Source organism: Acanthaster planci, linkage group LG09 (assembly GCF_054643075.1).
Source record: "Acanthaster planci isolate LZ-2023a linkage group LG09, COTS_SCS, whole genome shotgun sequence".
NCBI classification, from domain to species: domain Eukaryota; kingdom Metazoa; phylum Echinodermata; class Asteroidea; order Valvatida; family Acanthasteridae; genus Acanthaster; species Acanthaster planci.
In genome coordinates, this window is record NC_141785.1 from 16408192 (window position 1) to 16427959 (window position 19768).

Below are 19768 nucleotides of genomic sequence, written 5' to 3' on the forward strand. Positions count from 1 at the left end.
CACTTCAGTCGCTGTGCATGCACATAGTGACATATACACAAAGCTACATACTGGCTGACCAGTGCTTTCGCACACCCTTTCGTAATCGCTGTTCTGAAAAAAGTCATATTTTCACTGTAGGAATTGGAACAAGGTGGCTGTTGAATCGAAAAGCTGAGAAAACTGAAGCACGGACGCTTATCGACTGCAAAGGACTGTGTAAAAACTACAGGGTGGGCCATAAAAACGGTGAACTTAACACGACTGTCAGAAAGTTCCGTCGATTGCAAAATGGCCGAGTGGAAAGTTCCGATTTCCGCGTCGTTGGTGCTTACCATGCTTCTGGCGTGTCTTCACCGGGCGTACGGCTACCCTTCAGGCGCACCCTCTTCAGCTTGTTCGTCGCTCACACCTGGACATATGAATTCATCCAGTGGTCAACCCATCGCTCCTCAGACGTTGCAAAGTCCATATGTAATTAAAGTCCAACCTACGAAATACACTCCAGGTCAAGTTATCACAGGTGGGCCCATATATTAAAAAAATATAAAAAATAAAATAAAATATTCCTGGTAATCGTGGTTAGGCTTTCAATTTACACACTTGTCATGTTGTCACTTTTATCAGTATGATCAAGACGTTACGGTAATCCCTACTTTTATGATCCTGCTACTACTTTGAATGCCTTCAACTGTCCCCATTTATAGGAAACTAACATTTTCTAACAACACGTACCCTCCCCTAAGTAAATGATTCTGTTATCTTTCACTTGAGGAAAAGGGAGACTTTGCGAGGCTGTGAAGGTAATACTTGACTGACATTGGATGCATCCAAAATGTAGAATGCCTATGTTAGGATTGCTAACCCTAAAATCAGAATAATTCGAATGATAAATTGGCAGGGAATTTCCAATTTTTGCAAAAAGCTAGAGTGGATGTAGCAGCTGAGAATGGCTTCAAGGAAAGTCAGTACAGATTTGCCAAAGATCTTTGCAACAAATGTCCAAGGTTTTAACCTGAAATTGGAATCCAAAAGAAAAATTCTGAATGGTCTGTAAATCTGTTTGTGGTAAGTAGAATTTACCACAGAGGTTACTATAGCCTGTGTACCTGAATCATAACAATTAGAAATTTGTTGGAAAGATTTGATAATGTGGTTTTTCATGGATTGAAAATTATTTGAAATCATTGCTATCTTCCTGTTTTATTTTGAAAATATCCATTTGTGATAATCTTTACTATGTTATTATGTGGAGTATAATCTACTTCCCTCATTCCTACTCTGGTTGAATTTAGTGCAGGTTATTAGGACGCAACAGTCACGTTTTATAAAATTTGTGGTCGGGCATTAATGCGTAAATTTCGTCTGACCTTGTCCAAGTGTTATAAGAGGTCATTTGTTGGGTCCTAGTGAATAGTTGGACTAGATTATATCCAATTTTTTTACAGTTAGGTAATGCACATTTGTGTAGTGTCTGGAAATAAGTAAAGACATTTTTCAAAAAGCAACATTTAGGATGAGAGTTTATTAATTTTGTGTACTCTAGGTTAAAAGTTGGCTTTAAATACTTAAATTTAATGCTTTCACAAATGTTTATCTTTAACAATGGAAGTTTCCAAATTTGTATTTTGACCTGTGCTACTTTTAACAACAATAACCTTTCTTACCACAGAAAAAAGGTTAATCTGTAATTTTCAGTGGAAAATCCATGTTTTATTAAACGGATTATAGGATTTATTGATTATTGCTGGGGTCAGGGTTAGGTCATAACAATTATTATTGACATGGAATGAGGCACGAAATACCTGTGTCGTTGGTTAAAAATAACCCAGCTTTATTGAGTGTCATTGTGTTGAATTTGGATGGCACTTTTAAGGAAATGTCCAGAACCAGATTTTCAGGGCAAAATTGGATTTTCATTCCCATTCTGATATTAACTTTCCCTAAAAATCTCCAACCCTTTACCCCTTGGAGGATATAAGACTTCTTATGTTGGAGTTGATATGTAATAGGCCAACCAAGAATACAGGTCCTGTTGAAGTCATTGATTTCTTTCGCCTAGTAGAGTACGTTACCCTCCATGCCTCAAATCAGTGTTTTCTCACATGCTTAATTTCTCACCGCTTCATTGTTTTACTTTATGAAATACCAAGCAGCATTACAAAGATCACTTTCAAATTTCATATTTTTCCCCCTAGTTACCATTGAAAGTTCCATCGGTTTCCGAGGAATACTTCTACAGGCTCGCAAGGGTACCACACCTGTTGGTACATGGCAAGTTGCAGCTGATTATAAACATCTTAACTGCAACCACTCTGGTGACTCACTGACTCATGTAGACAGCAGTTTAAAGGCAGGAGGTACCCAGTTCAGTTGGACAGCACCCTCTACACTCACGGGAACTGTCAAAATAATGTATGCCATAATTTTTTCAATTATTTTTGTTGCACATGTTGATAAATAAATTGCACCTACATGTACGTGTAAATTGAAAGGAGTGCATCCCCTAACGTGTCGGACTTTGGGTTTCTTGCCTTTTGCATGGTGTCTCTGCCACAAACTAAGCAAAATGTTGAAAAGTTAAAATTTATTGTACCATTACAGGGTAGCTAATGAATCTTGCAGTCAATGACATAGCTCCAAGTTCAAATGGAAACATTCTCCCTGTGCAGTTATTTTGGAAATAAAATGGCGGCTCATACCCATTCAGAGAAGCCCCCCTTGGAGACTGGCATAATTGTATCTGCTCGTACAGATAGGAGTCCTTTCATTGGTTGTTAATTTCCAGCTCATTCGAGTGGATGAGGTTGAGAATAACAAGAAATGTGGAAAATTTAATTTCATAGTTAATCTGAGATCTCAATTTTATGTTTTACAAGCACAATGCATGAGTAAACTTGAGATTTCTCTCTTTGTGAGGGGTCAAGGCCAAAGGTCATTTTGTATTGAAACTTCAGCTTTGTTGCAATGTCATTTGCAAACAGAGAAGTAGCAAATGATTGAAAAGGCAAATGAATAAAATGGTGCATCAGGGTGCATGCACAAAGTGGTTAATGGGCAAAATTGTCTGCTGGCAAAGTGGTTGTGGGTGAAGCGGAGAATGGGCGAAGTGACTGAAAAGTACTCAGTGCTGCATTATAACAGATGTGTGTGCCTTCTCACACTAATATAACAACCAGTGTGCAAAGTACCAGTGGAACTTTACTGAATTTGTCTGGTGCATATTTTAATTTATATTAGATGGGGAGACCTGCCTACACTTTTCCAAAAAGTTATATATAATGATGTCACAACAATCCTTGAGACATTTTTATTCTGAACAAAATGAAAAAAATTGCTTCATTCGACCATATGACTACCATTTAAAATACAATTACCTGTTTACCCTCGTTTCTTCCTCCGCAGGGCAACATTTGCATTAGCTAGGGAGATATTTTGGACAGGACAATTTGCTTCCATTGCAGATGGAGCTGAACAAGTATCAGGTAAATAGCATGTAGGTGCCATTTGCAATGGCTATCTTTCATACCAAAGTTTTGAGGGGAATGGGATTATTTCCCTCTCTTTATTAGTTTTTTTGTAACAGTTTGTAAGAGAATGGAATTTTGTCACAGACAGCTTTACTTGAATTTGCTATTGTGAAACTTGGATGAAATGTCTTCTAAAATTGTATGCATTTATGCCTGCATCAGAAATATTATTCCTTCATACAAAAGTTCAATTTTCAGTGTGCAAGAAGAAAATCAAGAAATTGAACAAATATCTCCAAAATATTACACGTAATATCTCCAAAATATTATATGTAAATGAAATAAGAAAATGGTTTACTTCTAAGCCCTGCTTCTACATGGCAGATTTTCTCACATTGCTGTCTCATGTCCTCGGAGTAGCTTCACGATCAATATCCACTCAAGCTTATCTCTTACATGTGGCTCCTTCAAAACGATGCTCAAAGCACATTACTTGAATCTAGCCTATGGCAGTACATTTTAGTTTACATGTATTCGACCCTTGCTTTGTTGTCTGTTTTACAGAGCCACGATGCACTTTTTTCCAATGGCATTAGATCGTATTACAAGTACTATTAATTTACTAAGTCCAGTGGCACAGTTTCTTTGCTTGTCTTGTAGGTGGCTGTGCAACCGAACCTTGTGTCAATGGGCTGTGTTTCCAAGGCGCCAATAATTCTTACATTTGTGATTGTAACTCAGGATTTGAAGGCGGCAACTGTACTGATAAAATACACAGTAAGTACAAGCTGAGGTAACTCATAAGCTATTCTCACTGCATTTTAAACATTAAAACAAACTACTAGAAGATCCCTTCTGTGTTTTTTGTTTTTTTTGTCCTGAAAGTGGAATTGTCCATTCAAACCAACATGGATCATTTCCCTGGAGGGAATATTGCTCACAACAAAGGTGGCTTATTTTAAATATTTGAGATTTTGAAAAGACGTTCTAAACTATTGATGAATTAATTAAAAGGAATGATAAGACTGTACACCTTTTCAACCTCATTGTGTGGCTCAGCACCTAAGCCAGAAATACTCAGTAACTAGTCAGTATTATTCATAACATCAATAAGAATGCTGATAATTTACTTAGAAGGTGAAAAGGCTTTCTTTTCTTGCTTGAGAACTATTGAGGCACTGGTGCTGTAAACAATATGGTGGATGGCTGTTGCTAAGGGACACTTCAAAGAGGCAGCATTTCATAAAATTAATTCCATTTGTATGAGAAAATCTAATATTTCTACTTATGTTTTATACTTACTGTCCCAACTATTCCCCATCATCCCAAGCTGAAAATTTTAAAGAGCAAAAACATATGTTTTAGTGAGAATTCACTACTACTGACACTTTAGGGCAGGATGAATTTGAAGGAAATTTATTCTCTCCGATAACAAAAACAAATTTCACATTTTACTAATCTATAGAAAGAGTGATCTTTAGTTCTAAAACATCTGGACCCTACATTCCTCTGTAATGAGAGATTACGGCATAAGAGGAGCACATTTTGTTGGGGGGAGGGCACTAAAGGGTCCTAATTTTGAGGGGGCACTCAGTGGATTCGGTCGTAGTTAAAACAGTAACCATGATGGACTATCACTAGATTATTTTCCTTTTCTAATTTCTGAGTGGGGGCATCTGAAGCGGAAGGGGTGCTTATTAGTCCAAAAAACTGCTCGGTTCTTGAAAAACCTAAGGTTTGTGGTTATTGAGTGCTAGTTTTGATGCAGCCTCCTGCTATTCGTACCAAGTAATATCTGTTATGTCTTGTAAATCTGATCTGTGGTATAAAGTTTTCAGATATATGGCCCCATGAAGAATGTCCCTTTTAGGCAGTGTCACATGACACATGAAGACATAAAACAAGTTATACCTTAAACATATACCTGCCTATTTCACTTAACATTTATAATTATTTTCAATTTCTTAATAGATATTTGAATGTCAAGGGTGCACTTTTGATGTTTTATTTTGTAACAAATGACACATGACTGCATCAACATAATTTTAATATTGTTGATTCCTCTAGCACATTCCTACATGGGCTTTCAATCTGATCAGATATGTAGTTCTGCAGATAACGACTTTCAGAGATTACATCTTTAAGGTCGATGTCACTTGACGCATGTAGGGAGTGCTGGTGGCCAAGTGGTTAAGTTTTGTGACTTCCTCTGACCAGAGGGTCAGGGGTTCAAATCCACCTGCTGGCCATAAGTCGAGGGAAAAAAACCACTTACATGTACCTTGTAAGACCTTTTTTTTTTCTTCTGTCCATCAATAGGTGATACGGACTGTGCCTGAATCACCTGAAACAAGCTCAATTGGAAGCTTGTACTCCATAGATTTTCTTGTTGCACTTAAATGAAATCCTGAGATTCAAATAAGTCTCCATTTTCTCAGGCCCTTACTGTCAGGACGGAAGTCTTTGTGGTGTTGGAGGCACCTGTTTTCAGCAGAGTAACCCTGTTAGCTCTTACAGATGTGTGTGCGAAACCGGGTACAGTGGTATAGACTGTATGACTAAAGGTGAGTTGCTTGATCAGTCAGACCAGGGATATGTTTGTACTATTTTGGAAATTCTCTGATTGTAATTTTTCTAGATTGCTTCGCACTGGCAAATCCAATTATTTGTGTATGGCTGATGTACAGTAATTGCATGAAGTCCAGAATACCACTCAAATTCCCTGGACTGTTGGTTTGTCTTTTGTCTGTCATTCCCCGTCAGCTGTTTTGTGTCTGTAGCCACCCCACTACCCGTTACCACAACCCCATGCCAAGCCTGCCATGCATGTGAGTCTGGTCCGTGCCAAAATGGCGGCACCAGCCAAAATGTTGGCACCTCATGTACTTGTGACTGTTCCTCCAGGTATCAAGGCCAGAACTGTGAGATCGTTGATGAGTCCACTGACTGATAAACTGTCAGTATTGGGTGTCTTCAAAAGAGCACTTTCTGCACTTTTAAATTTGTGTACATGTACTCTTTGTGTGTGAAAATTCCCATTGCAACAGGTGCCATCTTTTTTTTTCACCTGTCACCTTTTCAGGAGTGCACACAAGTGTACCACTTTTTGAAATTGTTTTCTCCCCCAAAACACATAACTTACGAGGAGAATATAATCTATTATCATTCAAATTTTTAATATTTGTGAGACTCTAATACAGTGGGCTATATGAATAAAATCTTTTCTTTTTACTACCATTTTTTGAACATTTGCTCTTGTTTGTATGAATAGCAACAAAAGGCAAAAATCCTATACTGAAAAGTATTAAGCATTTGCTTTTCTGAAGCTGAAAGCAAATGTCAGTTCATTAAATATGCTTTCAAACTGATGGTTTTCGCTTCCAAACTGATGACAGCATATTCAACTTGTAGCATCTACTTGCCTAGATGAATCAACCCTTGAAGAGTTAACATATCCTGGAGCTCCTGTTTGCAGATAACTGCACCTTTAATTTCTCAAGCAGAAGAGGTACTCCAGAGAATTGCCAACATGAATTGGCCTCACAATCAGTCTGAAGAAGACAGGTGATGTACCAGCCTCCGCCTGGTGAACTCTACAGTGTGTCACACCTCACCATCGATACACCAAGCTTAAAACAGTGCAACACTTCACCTACCTAGCCAGTGTCATGTCAAACAATTCAGCAATCGACTAGGAGCTGGACTACTGCCTATCAAAACCCAGCAACTCCTTGGGCACCTTGGCAAGGGAATGTGGCAAGACCACTCTCTGTACCTCTCCTCAATCAAAAGTTATATAGTGCAGTTGTAGTCACACCTTTCCATGTGAGGCAGAGACATGGGTCCAATACAGGAAACAGGTGCATCTGCTTTGACTGTTTCCTACTGAAGTGCTGCCTTTGCATCATCCTCAACATCAAGTGAAAGGACTGTATTTCATATGATGAGGTGCTAGAGAAAGCTCATCGGTCAAGCATCAAAGCTAATGCACACAGCTGCAATGAGCTGGCCATTTTGCAAGAATGGAGAGCTCACATCTACCAAAGGCTATCTACTTTGGCAATTTGCAGAAGAAAGTGAAATTGAGGGGCTCCGAGAAAGCACTTTGAGGACCAGCTGAAGAAGTGGCTTTCACTAAGTGGCATCCATCACAGCATCATCGTAGGCACTCAGAAACTTGAAGCTGACAGATGTGCAGTTTATGAGGACAAATGGAAGAGACATAAGAGGCAGGCCACCTCTAAGTCACCCTTAGCCCAGGGTTACCCTGTTCCAAGTGCAAGAAATGTCTGAGACGGAGATCAGGCTCCACAGCCACTTGCGACCCTGCAGAAAATAGATGGACCTTCCTCCCCTATCCTCACAAGTGAGGAGCAAGCCATCACTATCATATCAGTTCCAAGCTGCTCTACATGTACAGACTTGAAGCCCTTTTGGGGCTGGGGGCATTTATAAATGTTGATTCTGCTGTGCCACGGTATTTTCCATTTTTTTTCTTTTCAAAATTCTTTAAAAATTCTTTAAAAAAATCTTCCTTTACTGGACACTTACACCCACATGAAGGACTGTCTGGTAGCTACTCTAATCGGACAGACAACATCTATTGATGCAGGAGAATTTCAGCCAGGCCTGCCACCTTGTAAAAACAGCCCAGATTGTGTGGTGTTATGTAACTGTCATTTGTTTCTCAAACTGGCACAATGCGCTGCTGACCTCTTTTCAATAGGGACCAGATTAACATGCAGCGGTACTGTGTGGCATCGCTGTGGCCGTGGAGTGCTTTTGTCCCCGGTTGTAATCTGATCACACTGACTGCCACAAACAGTGGTATACTGTTTCAAAATAATGCTGGATTATCTCCTCTATTGACAGTGAAAATATGGTTGGTAATTCCCAGCAGCTTGGTCTTTTGTTACGAGTACGGTCTTTTGTTACAAGGCCAGTTTTCCTTTGTCCGATTTCGGACACCCCGGCTGCGCATATAAAGAATACATTTCCGAAACCATGCTCCCCGGCAGCAAGAAGTTAAAAACCATTCCGCTGTGCAGTCAACCACCATGACCACAAGCATTATAAGCATTTACTAACATTTGTACTAGCACATGCTGAACCATAACAGAACTGGTATTCATACAGATTCAGGCATTTGGTCATTCCAAATGCTTTTTCTTCTCAGTAAAGGGTTTTACTTTTTGCTTGGTTTTACTTTTTGCTTGATTACCCAGCACTTGCTGTTTTTTTTTTCATATTACCCAGCGTCATGAAGCACCTGGCCTTGGGCCATTGAGGGCTTGATCCACACACCCTCCACCTCCATGACCTATAGGCATAAGTCCAAGATGTCTTTCACTTGCTGGTTTGATTTGATAGAAACAATTTGACATTGCACCGGGTGTTTTGCCTCTTGGCAACCAAAAGATACCTTGTAGAAACATTGTTAATGGGGCATTTCTACATTTTACCAATTAAGGGGCTTAGCAATTTACACAAAAACCACACAGATCCTAACAACATGTAGTTCTTTCTTTTAACAGTGACTTGTAATGACAACCCTTGTATAAATGGTGGAACGTGCTTTAATAGACATGCCGGTGTAGGATATTTCTGTAGCTGTCCGAGCGATTTCATTGGCACAAACTGCGAAGTTCCAGGTAATGTTGACTGTTGTTTCCAGCTTTCCAGTGTTGTTTCACCTTCTGCTAAATGTGTCTTCCTAAAGACTTAGGCTGAGTTTGTCAAACCTCCTTCCTCCATATATGTGTATGCTTTGCATCTGTTTGATTTTAACGTGTTTTAAAAGGGACCATGGTATGCAATTATTTTACTGCATATAACCCTTGAAATTGCACCTTTGAAACCTTCATGAAAGAACTAATTAATGTTCTCATATGAGGCTTTTATAGTCTTAGCTTTGAAATGATACAACAAACCTACATAAGTGACAGGTGTCGATCTTGTTCACTGTGTGAATAGTACATCCTCCCAGTTCAAATCATAGGCTTCATCATAATGATTCACCTATCTTTTCTTGTATGTCCTGTTTGTGCCTTGTTCGTATAAAACAATATAAAAACATGCAAAAGTGCTAAGTTTTTCATATTTCCTGGGTGTGCCAAGGAAGGAATTCAACTACAGAGTTGGGCAAATAGCTTGAATACGATTGGAATTGTGTATTAAGAACTGCTCATGCAAGTGCCCAGTCACATAAGACCAATTCCTTTGTTTGACCCAGCCATGAGTACACTGTAAAAACGATGTTTACAGTTCAGTTAAACACTTCTGTAATTACTTTTTCCACACGTTTGACCCATGACTTGTTTATTAGAATGTATTTATGTGTTCAAATGTTAAACACTTTTCCGTGGTACATGTTTAGCTTTTTGAAATCCGCTTAGCATTTCAACACATTCCTAAACGCATGACACTAAACATGTTGCGGTTAAACATGTCAAAAAAGTGGGTGCAAAAAATGTGTTTAGAAATGAGTTTAAACTTCAAGCGTTGTTTTTACAGTGTACGGGTGTACTTGCTGTGTACATTGCTTGTTATGTGTGTGCGTACTTTCCCTTTTCTAAACTAGATTTTGTCTTTTAATGCCAACATGTGTACCTAACAAATATTTATATTTTAATAGCAGGAATGTATCTTTTCTTAGTATTTCTCTTGTTCAGTTTGTGGAGTTGAGTTGACTTACCCTTTTTCAGAATACAGATTATGGGCCTCATGCACAGTGTTAGTTTTTCACAGATCTGAATCTCAATCAGTAACCTGTCACTGGTTCACAGTGACACTAAAACCTGCTTAATGGATTGAGTGAATCAGCTTTGGGACCACAGTTATCAAGATCTGTATCCCTGTGAAACAAATGTGTCCTATGTATATCCCTTGCAAATTTCCTGTGCAGTTAACTCACAGCTTAAATGAACATATTATTACACCCATGCAGTGATGCCATGTGACTCCACCCCCTGTCAAAATGGTGGAACCTGCTCCGTGAATAATGGAAACCAATTTTCTTGTGCATGCCCATCTGGATTCACTGGCAACATGTGTGAACAAATAGGTAAGATGGCTGTTAAGTGCATATTTCCTTTTTATAAATCCTTAATAACTCAAGCACATACATAACTCATATTTTTCTTTTAATTAGACAAACTATGAATTTTGAATATTCATGTCACTCTTTCACATCCAGATCTGCTTCCTGGTTTACACTTTTTAGATGTACAAAAGTCAATGGTGGTGGAACCATTTTCAAAGTGGGTTGGGCATTTTGTGAGACCATCAGGTATCGGCCATTAAAGGACTTTCCAAAAGGGGGTGGGGAGAGGCCATTACCTCCAAGTTGAAAGAGTGCGTGGGGAGCAAGTCCCCTCCAGCCCCCTGCTTCCATTGCCAGTAACACAATTACTTTTATTTGTTCACTTTGAAGAGTGTACAAATCTTGTATTATTTAATGCAAGAAGCTTTAGAAAATTGATTGAATCTTAGTTCGTCTTTTGTTTGTCATTCCCCGTCTGCTGTTTTGTGTCTGTAGCCACCCCACCACCTGTCACCACAGCCCCAATGACAAGCCTGTCATGTGAGTCTGGCCCATGCCAAGATGGTGGCACTTGCCAAAATGTTGGTGCCTCGTATCGTTGTGATTGTCCCACTGGTTATCAAGGCCAGACTTGTTAGACTTTAGATGAGTCCACTGACTGATAAATGTCGGTGTTGAGTGTATTTAAAAAAGGCTCCCTGTGCATTTTTAAATAGTTTTGTACACTGTCGGGTAGTTGAAGTCAGCCCGTTGTTAGGGGGCCATTCTTTGTTTTTTTCAGGAGTGTCAACAAAAATTGACTTGTGCAGTCTTTCTTCATCGGTCTTTGCATTTTCTAATTATCTTTTCTCAGTAGATTAATATGCACCTCCTGCGCATACAAAGACCGTAAATGCGTTCAGTGCGTATGGTACTTGGGCTTCAAACATAGAGCTATACATAAAAACCTAGAGCTCTTTATGTACAAAGTTATGCCTGCTGAGCGCGTCCATGTTTGTGTACAAACCTATGGAAACTTCCAAATTTTGTAAGGCTTTTGCATATTATATCTGCATCTGTATTCTAAAATCATACATCAACAAAGCTGAAATGAAAAAAACTAACGCTCAATCAGTAAATGAGCATTTGCTCTGTGTAAACAACACAAACACTTCCACGAATGTGCTGCAGAAAATATTGCCATGACTTTATTTCAATTGGATTTTAGCAGTATGCAGTTCCGAATGTTCTACAAGCATGCACTTGGATTTAAAATGTCTGCACTCGGGCAGGTGTCAAATTTTCTCTGCGTGGAAAATGAAAAGGGCACTATTATTTAAATACAGCTCTTTGTTTCGAACCAGTATGCATGAACCTGTGGGCATATGCAGTACGTTTCCACCAAAGGAACATCGAAAAACAGGCCATCTTTCAAAAATATTTGTGCGCAGAGCGGATACACGACCTAATGTAATCACCCATCAGTTGATAGCACAAGTTCACACAAACTTCCCAATGCCAACTTTCTGACTCTGTGTTAATTTTCCTACCCTCATTTTTAAAACTTTTAGTCAGTGGAGATAAATAATCTGACAGCTGGCATATTATGCTAATCTGCATTGTGCTTGAAGTACAGTTAACCACTCCCTGCTGGGCGACCCGTTTTTGAGTACATAGACTTTATATGCAGACCCGGGGAGCCCGGAACTGGGACAAAAGAGTTGGACCTTATAACAAAAGACAGTGCTCAGTACAAAAGACTGAGCTACTGGGCATTACCGACATTTTTTCGCTCTCAATATTGGAGATAATACAGCCTTGTTTTAAAACAGTATACCAAGGTTTGAGGCATTTAAAGCGAGCGTATTACCACCGGGGACAAAAGCTCTCCACCACTGCAGCGATGAGCCACACAGCACCGCTGCACGCTAATCTGGCCCCTATTGAAAAGAGGTCAGCAGTGCACTGTGTCGGTTTCTGGAACAAAAGATTCTTACACAACACCGCACAATCTGGGCTCTTTTTCCAAGGCTCCAGGCCTGGCTGAAATATTCAGGAGTCAATGAAGGTTAACTGTCAGCCTTAGAGTAGTGCCCAAAGAGTCCTTCATGTGGGTATAAATGGCCATTAAATGAAATGATGAATTTTTGAAGAATTTTGAAAATGCAAAATCTTGAAAAGGACCTGGCATCTTGTCTTGCTCAAGAAAAATCCACCCGGCAGCAAGTGGTTAAATGAAAATTGAAAAATGATATGCAAGAGGGGTTGCTTCACAAACTTCAGTGGGGCTGTCAAGGTGTCAGTCTCTGGTCCATGTTGCCTGGTACACAGCATGTATTGTTTATAAGTTTTACGAAGGGAACTTGACCCGGGGTTGAAAACTGGTCACTGATCTTGGCCTTGGTTACCAATGTCGCATATGATTGTTAATGCTTGCCATACACATAAAGGCGTAAGAGAAGTGACAGCTTTTCACATTTTCTACCAAAGGTATTCAACCGCAAAGTAGGGCCAATAGCTTGAATACCATGAAACCGTGCAATCAGAAAAGAGTGCTCAAAGAATACCTATTCCTTTATTAGACCCTACACTTGTGTCTTAGAGTTGTTTTAGATTTGTGTGTCTCTATGTCTTCTTTTCTGCTAGAATTTGTCAATTACTGCTTGCATGTATATACCCAACAAGTCAAGTACATTGTGGGATCTCTGTGGTATTTTGCAAATGCTCTGATCGTATTTTGACAGAATTGCTGTTCATTGGTAAAGCTTGATCGTGTAAGGATGACGTTTAAAGTTTACATGCATGAAGCCAGAATGCCACACAAATGCCCTGAATTGTTGGTTGGCTTTTGTTTGTTCATCCTGTCGTTTGCTGTTTTGTGTCTGTAGCCACCCCACCACCTGTCACCACAGCCCCAATGACAAGCCTGCCATGTGAGTCTGGTCCATGCCAAAATGGTGGCGCTTGCCAAAATGTTGGTGCCTCGTATCGTTGTGATTGTCCCACTGGTTATCAAGGCCAGACTTGTGAGACTATAGGTGAGTCCACTGACTGATAAATTGTCAGTGTCAGACATAAATTTAAAAAGGCTCTGTGTACATTTCTAAATAGTTCTGTACACTGTGGTGAAAATGCATGGCCATTGTTTGTGGACATCCTTCATTGTTCTTTTTTTTCATAGTGCATACTTGTCAAAAAGGAACTTGACATGTGCAGTCTCTCTCCAGTGCTCTTTGCAGTTTTTATTAGCTCTTTTCAAGGAACTCGTTAAGCATCTCCTGCACATACAGAGACCATAAATGTCTACAGAAATTAGCCCGGTGTGCTTAGTTCATGAGTTTCAAACCAATTTACATAAACCAGTTAGTACACGCAGCATTTTTCCACCAAAGGAAAATTGTTCTTGTTCATAAACATGCCATCTCTCAGTTCCTAATCAACCATTGATGGGTCCGTTGCACCTCCCTCCACCTGTCAGCTATCTTATAACTCTCTGTTAATTTTCCAACCCCCATTTTAAAGGTTTTGGTCGGTGGAGGGAAATAATCTGACGGCTAGCAAATACAGATACCTGCATTAATGCCTTGAATGCAGATAAAGTACCAGCTGTCATTGAGAAAAAATGATCTGCAAGAGGGGTTGCTTCAAAAACTTCAGTAGGGCTTTCAAGGTGTGGGAGTGCATAGGACGATTACTTCGCCTGAGAGGCCCGCAGCAAAACCCATTAGTACCGTTGTTTCATTGTACATAAAAAATTCCACATATTTTATGAACAAATGTTTGCATGCAAACAAGTGAATGAATTTCTGGGCCTAACAGCTTTCAAGTTTTTTTTTTCTTGTTACTTTATTACAGTGGATTGCTCTGCTTCCAACCCTTGTGATAATGGAGGAACCTGTGATGCTGATGGACGTTGTACGTGCCCTATAGGTGTTACAGGCAATCGATGCCAAACCACTGGTGAGAGTAGCTCAATATGTTTGCATTTCCTAATGACCCAGTTCAGTATTCACATGCTAGAGAAATCTACTAGTGGTTTGGAAGTGGTCACTGATGATCTGGGTTTTCCTATCCATTTTCCCCCGCAATGCGTTGTTGGGTTCATGTGACATATCTTCTTACGACAGTGAAAGAACAATCAAGCCTAGTTGTAGTTCTTGCATGGACAAAACATGGCATTGATCTAGACACTGAAATGGCATAAGATATAACAGCCGTTGTTTGAAGTTTCATGGAAGGGGGATGCATGAAGATCTGGGGATTGGGAACTTATAAATCTAGCCACTAGTTTCACCTTGTAAAGATTCTGCACTTCCTATTTCAGGAGCCTGTGCATACAATGACCTTCTTACCTCATGCAGTAACACTTTGTGATCCCCGCCATCCCCCATTAAAAGGCACAGCCTGCTCCATTATCAAGGTTTACGTGAAACGGGTATATCAAACATTAATTAAAGTGAAAGTCAAACATTGGCTCAGCAAACATTTGTAACTACTCAGTATCAAACATTCAACCTGTAAACCCTGTGATCAAAGCCAATAAAACTCTTGTGTATATAGACAAGTGTGAATTTCAAATATCTAACTGAAGTCGTACATTCGATGTTCCAAGGCTATGCAAATACCCAGACATAGGATTTACAGACTAAACAAAGACATCAAATATCGAACATCAAACTAACTTGACTTATGTTTGAATGAGGGATGCCGGCACAAGGTCTAGATAAAACTGATTAGAGTAGGGTTCATGTGCATACATGTACATGAACATGTGCATAAATAATGTGGTTGATCCTGTGATTGCAAACATGGATTGCAAAGGCACAAAACATCAGATAGTGTAGAACAGTCTTTTTCGTTAATATCATTTATTCTTATATTTCACAATAATTTTTCTGGCACTTGTTTTCACTTCAGACAAACAGAAATACGGGTGTTTCACCATAGTGCACCTCAAAGAGTTTGCAATGCATTGGCCAGTCACCATGCATGAAATCTGTCGGCCCAGTGCACGGTTGGAAAGGTTCAACTGATTTCTTCAGACTTAGAGGCGCACTATTGTGACACGCCCGTATTAAAAAACCCTTGTTCTACTGGTATGGCTTTTGCTGTGCTTGCTGTACTGCTTCCTACGGTCATATGCATTGTGGAAGTAAAAACAAATTAACAAAAGCGTGGCATGCCTTATCGAATTTCTTCCTCCAGTTGTTGAAATGTGCCCCTTGATAGAACATATATGTGGGTAATTCCAGAAATTAGGGGTCCGAAAAGTTACATCCGACCTTTGTTATTTGACATGGAAATTTATATCATTGGAATTGTTTTCAAACTAGTACCATTTGTTTGGCAGGTAATTTGCATTAATTCATCACTCTCGGAAATTAGAAAATTGGGTTCTGAACTTACAAAATCATACGTCAGATGTAACAGGGACATGGAAAAAATGGACCCTTAATTTCTGGAATTACCCACGTATGAATGCCTTGAAACAAAAGGGGAAAAGCAATCAAGTTACATTTTCTTCAACCCAAATCTGACTAGTAAATACTTGTGTGGAGGGGACTACTTGCAAGAATGGAGGCTCATGCAGCGGATCCAGTAATAAGACCTGTGAATGTCCACTGGGCTATACCGGAGACACTTGTGGTAACTACTGACTGCTAATTGTTGGAAAAATTAGAAGACACAACCCTGTCGTACAACAAGGGAAGAAGCCTGCAGGCTAATCATTGGTTTGATATTTGGGCTTTCACAAAGTGTTTCTTCAACCTCTGAGAGAATTTTACGATGCGGCAAACACAAAATTAAGACTGTTAGTTTTACAAACATGATTTCCATCATCAATTAAGTATTCATTTAGGCTTACATTTGGTCAGCACATCTTAAGTAATTGCTGAGATTTGTTTTAAGCCACAAATTCATTCTAGCCAAATTAATTTTATCTTCCGTAATCTTGACATGATTAGGTGAACACATCCGTTGAATAAGCCGATCTTTATCCAAGCTAGCTGGTGAATTTTTCCGAACAAACTGCAAAACAGCACTGACTATACCAGTGGCCATTTGAAATGATACAGATGGAGGGCAACACCCAGTACAGAACATTTCTTATTATATTCCTGACTTACAGTTTACAATCTATGTTGTTGTGTTAAAGAAATTGACTGGAAAGGTCTTGTTCCTGTTTCAGATAATAAGGTACCCAACCATTGTGAAAACAATCCATGCAAGAATGGTGGAACTTGTCTCAACCGAGAAGAGCAATTTTCCTGCGCCTGCAAGCCAGGCTACACGGGTCAGACATGTACCAGTAAGTGTTATTTCAATTCTAGTGCCCAAGGAACGGTATGGAACTTATGAACAAGTAACACAGAGTCAATTAACTGACTCACTGCGAGTGCAGGTTCCATGTATACATTTGGGGGTCCAATTTTCTTTTCATGCCCCTTGTCACATCTAACATAGAAAAGGTTTCAAGTTAGTTTCGGTGATTTCCAAGGTGCGCCACTATCAGCTGATTTTCTCGTCTTTCACTTCACACTCATGCCATTGAAAATAGAAAAACATTGTGCAAAGTCTTGCGGAAATTGAAATTTCCTCTTTTTTTGGTCAAAGTCTAAGCTGCATGCCTGTATTTTCATGTCAAATTACATGAGTCAGGTATAATAGGGACACACAACAGGTCACACATTTGGATGCTGAGCTTGAAGCATGACCCTCCAGCAGATAGGCAAAAAAAAAACTATTTATTTGCTTGCTATTTTTTAAACCAGGGAAGCACTATCAATTAATTATGAACTGTCCTCTGTTTGGGCCCTGGAAAAAGCAAGAGAGTGCTTTCTAAGACATTTATGAATCCTCACATATTCACATTTTAAAAATTTTTAATGAAACAAAGTCCGAAATATTAGAAGTATAATGAAAGAGCAGTGTTTCTTGCTACGGGGGCGAAATTTGGATGAGGATATTATGGTCATTTTTCTCTGGTGAAACCATTCTACCTTTGCACTGCCTAACATAAAAAATTAACTGTTGTTGCTGACCCATGAAATGATCACAAGTGCCATGTACAACAGAAAAAATTTTGCCAGGACAAATAGGACCGGGATGGTAGTGGACAGGAAGGATTTTTAAACTTGGAGTTGTAACACGTTCATGAAGAATACTGGGGGTTAATTGTATTCAGTTACAACAGATTGATATGACTGGCACTTCCTCTTTAAACGTTAAAGAGCAACTTCATAGTCTGTTCCACCAACTGTATGGGTGCTGTAAACAGAGGAGTTTGCTCAGCAGATCATGTCTTGAGGCAGAAGCCAAGTGTTACATTTGGTATATGGTCTTACAAATTATGCCAGGTTACACAGTGGTTTCTCATGGAAAAGAGTCAGATACCTGTCAGAGTGTCATCAGTTGAAAGCCAGGCTTTTCCTCCCGGCAGAAATCTCCTGATTTCATGCTCAGTCACCGTTTCTTGCTTGTACCTTTGTTTTATTCTTACCCCTAATCCTTCACAGTTGTTTCTGTCATCTTTGAAAACCATTCAAGACAGTTTGTCTGATTGACATAAGATTGACACATGTCCCACCATCTGCCTCTGGAACGTGGCCTACATGTACTTGGTTCTTAGCACAGTCTGGCACAGTGTCATCAGAAGACCCTTTCATTTAAGAAGTTCAATGGCTTGGACTTTTTACAGTTGTGTTTCATTGGTGTCACTGGTGTTGATATTATCCGTGGAGGAGTTCTTGTTCTCGGAGGCACTGATCGCAAATGGAGGGCGCACATTGTTCCGTTGTCTGGCATTGCTCCTGCACTGGAACACTTGGATGAAAGCAGACCGGTACTGTTGATTCATGGCGCTGTAGATCAAGGGATTAATGATGGTGTTAATCACCTGGGGTAAGGTGGAAAGCCACCGTGCCCCACTGCCTAGTAGGGCCACTAAAGGATCCGGAACATTAGCAATCAAACAGATCCACTCGGAGAAACTCAGGATACGGAACGGGGCTTGGCACATGAAGAAGATGAGGCCATTGACGACCAACATCTTGGCCACTTGGTTGCGGATGAGCAGTGCCATCTGGGTCTTCTTCATCTTGCAGTCTGTACATCTGCGATTGTTTAGCTGCCGCACAATTTGGATGTACATGTAGACATTAGCTGTCATGGCCACAAGCCAAGGAAAGTTCTGGAATGGCGGGACAGCGTACCGCACCCAGGGAGACACAGCGCTACAGCGATGCACTAGCGATGGGAGATCCTCATATGTGTCACCATCGGGCCAGTGGAAAATTTGAACATTCAGATGAGCGGAGTGCGGCACTGTTGAACAAGCAAACAGCAGGCCGACTAGCCAGCAGAGTGCTGCCATCTTGTTGGTCCGCGACCGGCCACGGATTTGGCGGTGCTTAATGGGATGGCACAGGGCAAGGTATCTGTCGTAGGAGACCATGGTCACTGTAGCAATGGTTGTGAAGTAGCCGGTGTTCAACACCAAAATGAAGCTGACGCAGCTGGCTGAGTTGTGGAACGGAAAATTGAAAGCAACGGGAGATGACACAAAGAACCAAATGTAGATGCTGGTCGTCATGCCCAGATAGAGAACATCGGCCACCGCCAAGTGCGCCAGGTAGATATTGGTGTCTGACCTCATCTTGGGAACACGGAACATGACATACAAGAAACTGGTGTTGGTCATAACCCCAAGAAGGCAAATGATGGGCATGACAATAGGTATAATAACATTGTCTGCTGTGGTGTACAGCCATAGAGAAACGGCCTCAGCACTCACGTTGAAACTTTCTCGCACGCCACACTCATCGGCTGATGCGCAAGATCCCATGGTCTCTCCTAAGTTTCCCTGACTGATTCCAAAAAGTGCAATCCAAGTTGATCAACTAAATAAGTAACTGTCATCAGTTAATCACAGCAACATTCCTCAGATCAATAGACTCATGAATCAAGAAAACTTGAAAATGTCAGTCCATTGCCACTTTGCTTTGGCATTCCTCATTTTCTGATTACCAAATGTTTTGCAGTCCTAACAAAGCTGCTTCTTCTTCTTCGTGCCGTGCCGATCACTTAGCCAGTAATAATTCTAAGTCATCCTGTAACTCTTGCCCTCAAAGGCATCTTTTCCAATAACGTGCCGCATACGTGTACCTATGCCCTTCATATCTGTGGCAGAGAAACGAGCAAATAGCGTGCTGAAGAATAAATAGCTTAATGAATAATTAAATAGTCTGAGGACACGCCAGTCCATTAATGGTTAAACAAGACAGGTGGTTGCAACTTC

At 40.2% G+C, this 19768-nt stretch overlaps 2 protein-coding genes across 9 annotated transcripts in view; one reads left to right on the forward strand and one right to left on the reverse strand.

The window, feature by feature from the left end:
- Window positions 1-19768, forward strand: part of LOC110984876 (uncharacterized) — a 26133-nt gene continuing 6365 nt past the window's right edge. The window contains exons 1-11 of one of the 8 annotated variants that reach the window (XM_087141062.1): window positions 2-502; window positions 2178-2394; window positions 3385-3464; window positions 4110-4226; window positions 5888-6013; window positions 8984-9100; window positions 10396-10512; window positions 13359-13508; window positions 14326-14430; window positions 16012-16116; window positions 16661-16780. In XM_087141062.1, the coding sequence (XP_086997188.1) occupies window positions 271-502; window positions 2178-2394; window positions 3385-3464; window positions 4110-4226; window positions 5888-6013; window positions 8984-9100; window positions 10396-10512; window positions 13359-13508; window positions 14326-14430; window positions 16012-16116; window positions 16661-16780 (1486 nt within the window). In that variant the 5' untranslated portion in view covers window positions 2-270. Of the gene's footprint in view, window positions 503-2177; window positions 2395-3384; window positions 3465-4109; window positions 4227-5887; window positions 6014-8983; window positions 9101-10395; window positions 10513-13358; window positions 13509-14325; window positions 14431-16011; window positions 16117-16660; window positions 16781-19768 lie in introns of all 8 variants that reach the window. The other 7 variants (XM_087141063.1, XM_087141064.1, XM_087141067.1 and 4 more) reach the window with 7 other exon arrangements.
- LOC110988851 (neuromedin-U receptor 2-like) lies at window positions 17865-19414 on the reverse strand. Its single transcript, XM_022252756.2, has one exon. The coding sequence runs from the start codon at window positions 19313-19315 to the stop codon at window positions 18164-18166; it is 1152 nt and encodes a 383-aa protein (XP_022108448.2). The 5' UTR covers window positions 19316-19414; the 3' UTR covers window positions 17865-18163.

Excerpts from the sequence above, each read along its gene's own strand:
- LOC110988851 (XM_022252756.2), bottom strand. The coding sequence starts at position 19,315 with ATGGGATCTTGCGCATCAGCCGATGAGTGTGGCGTGCGAGAAAGTTTC.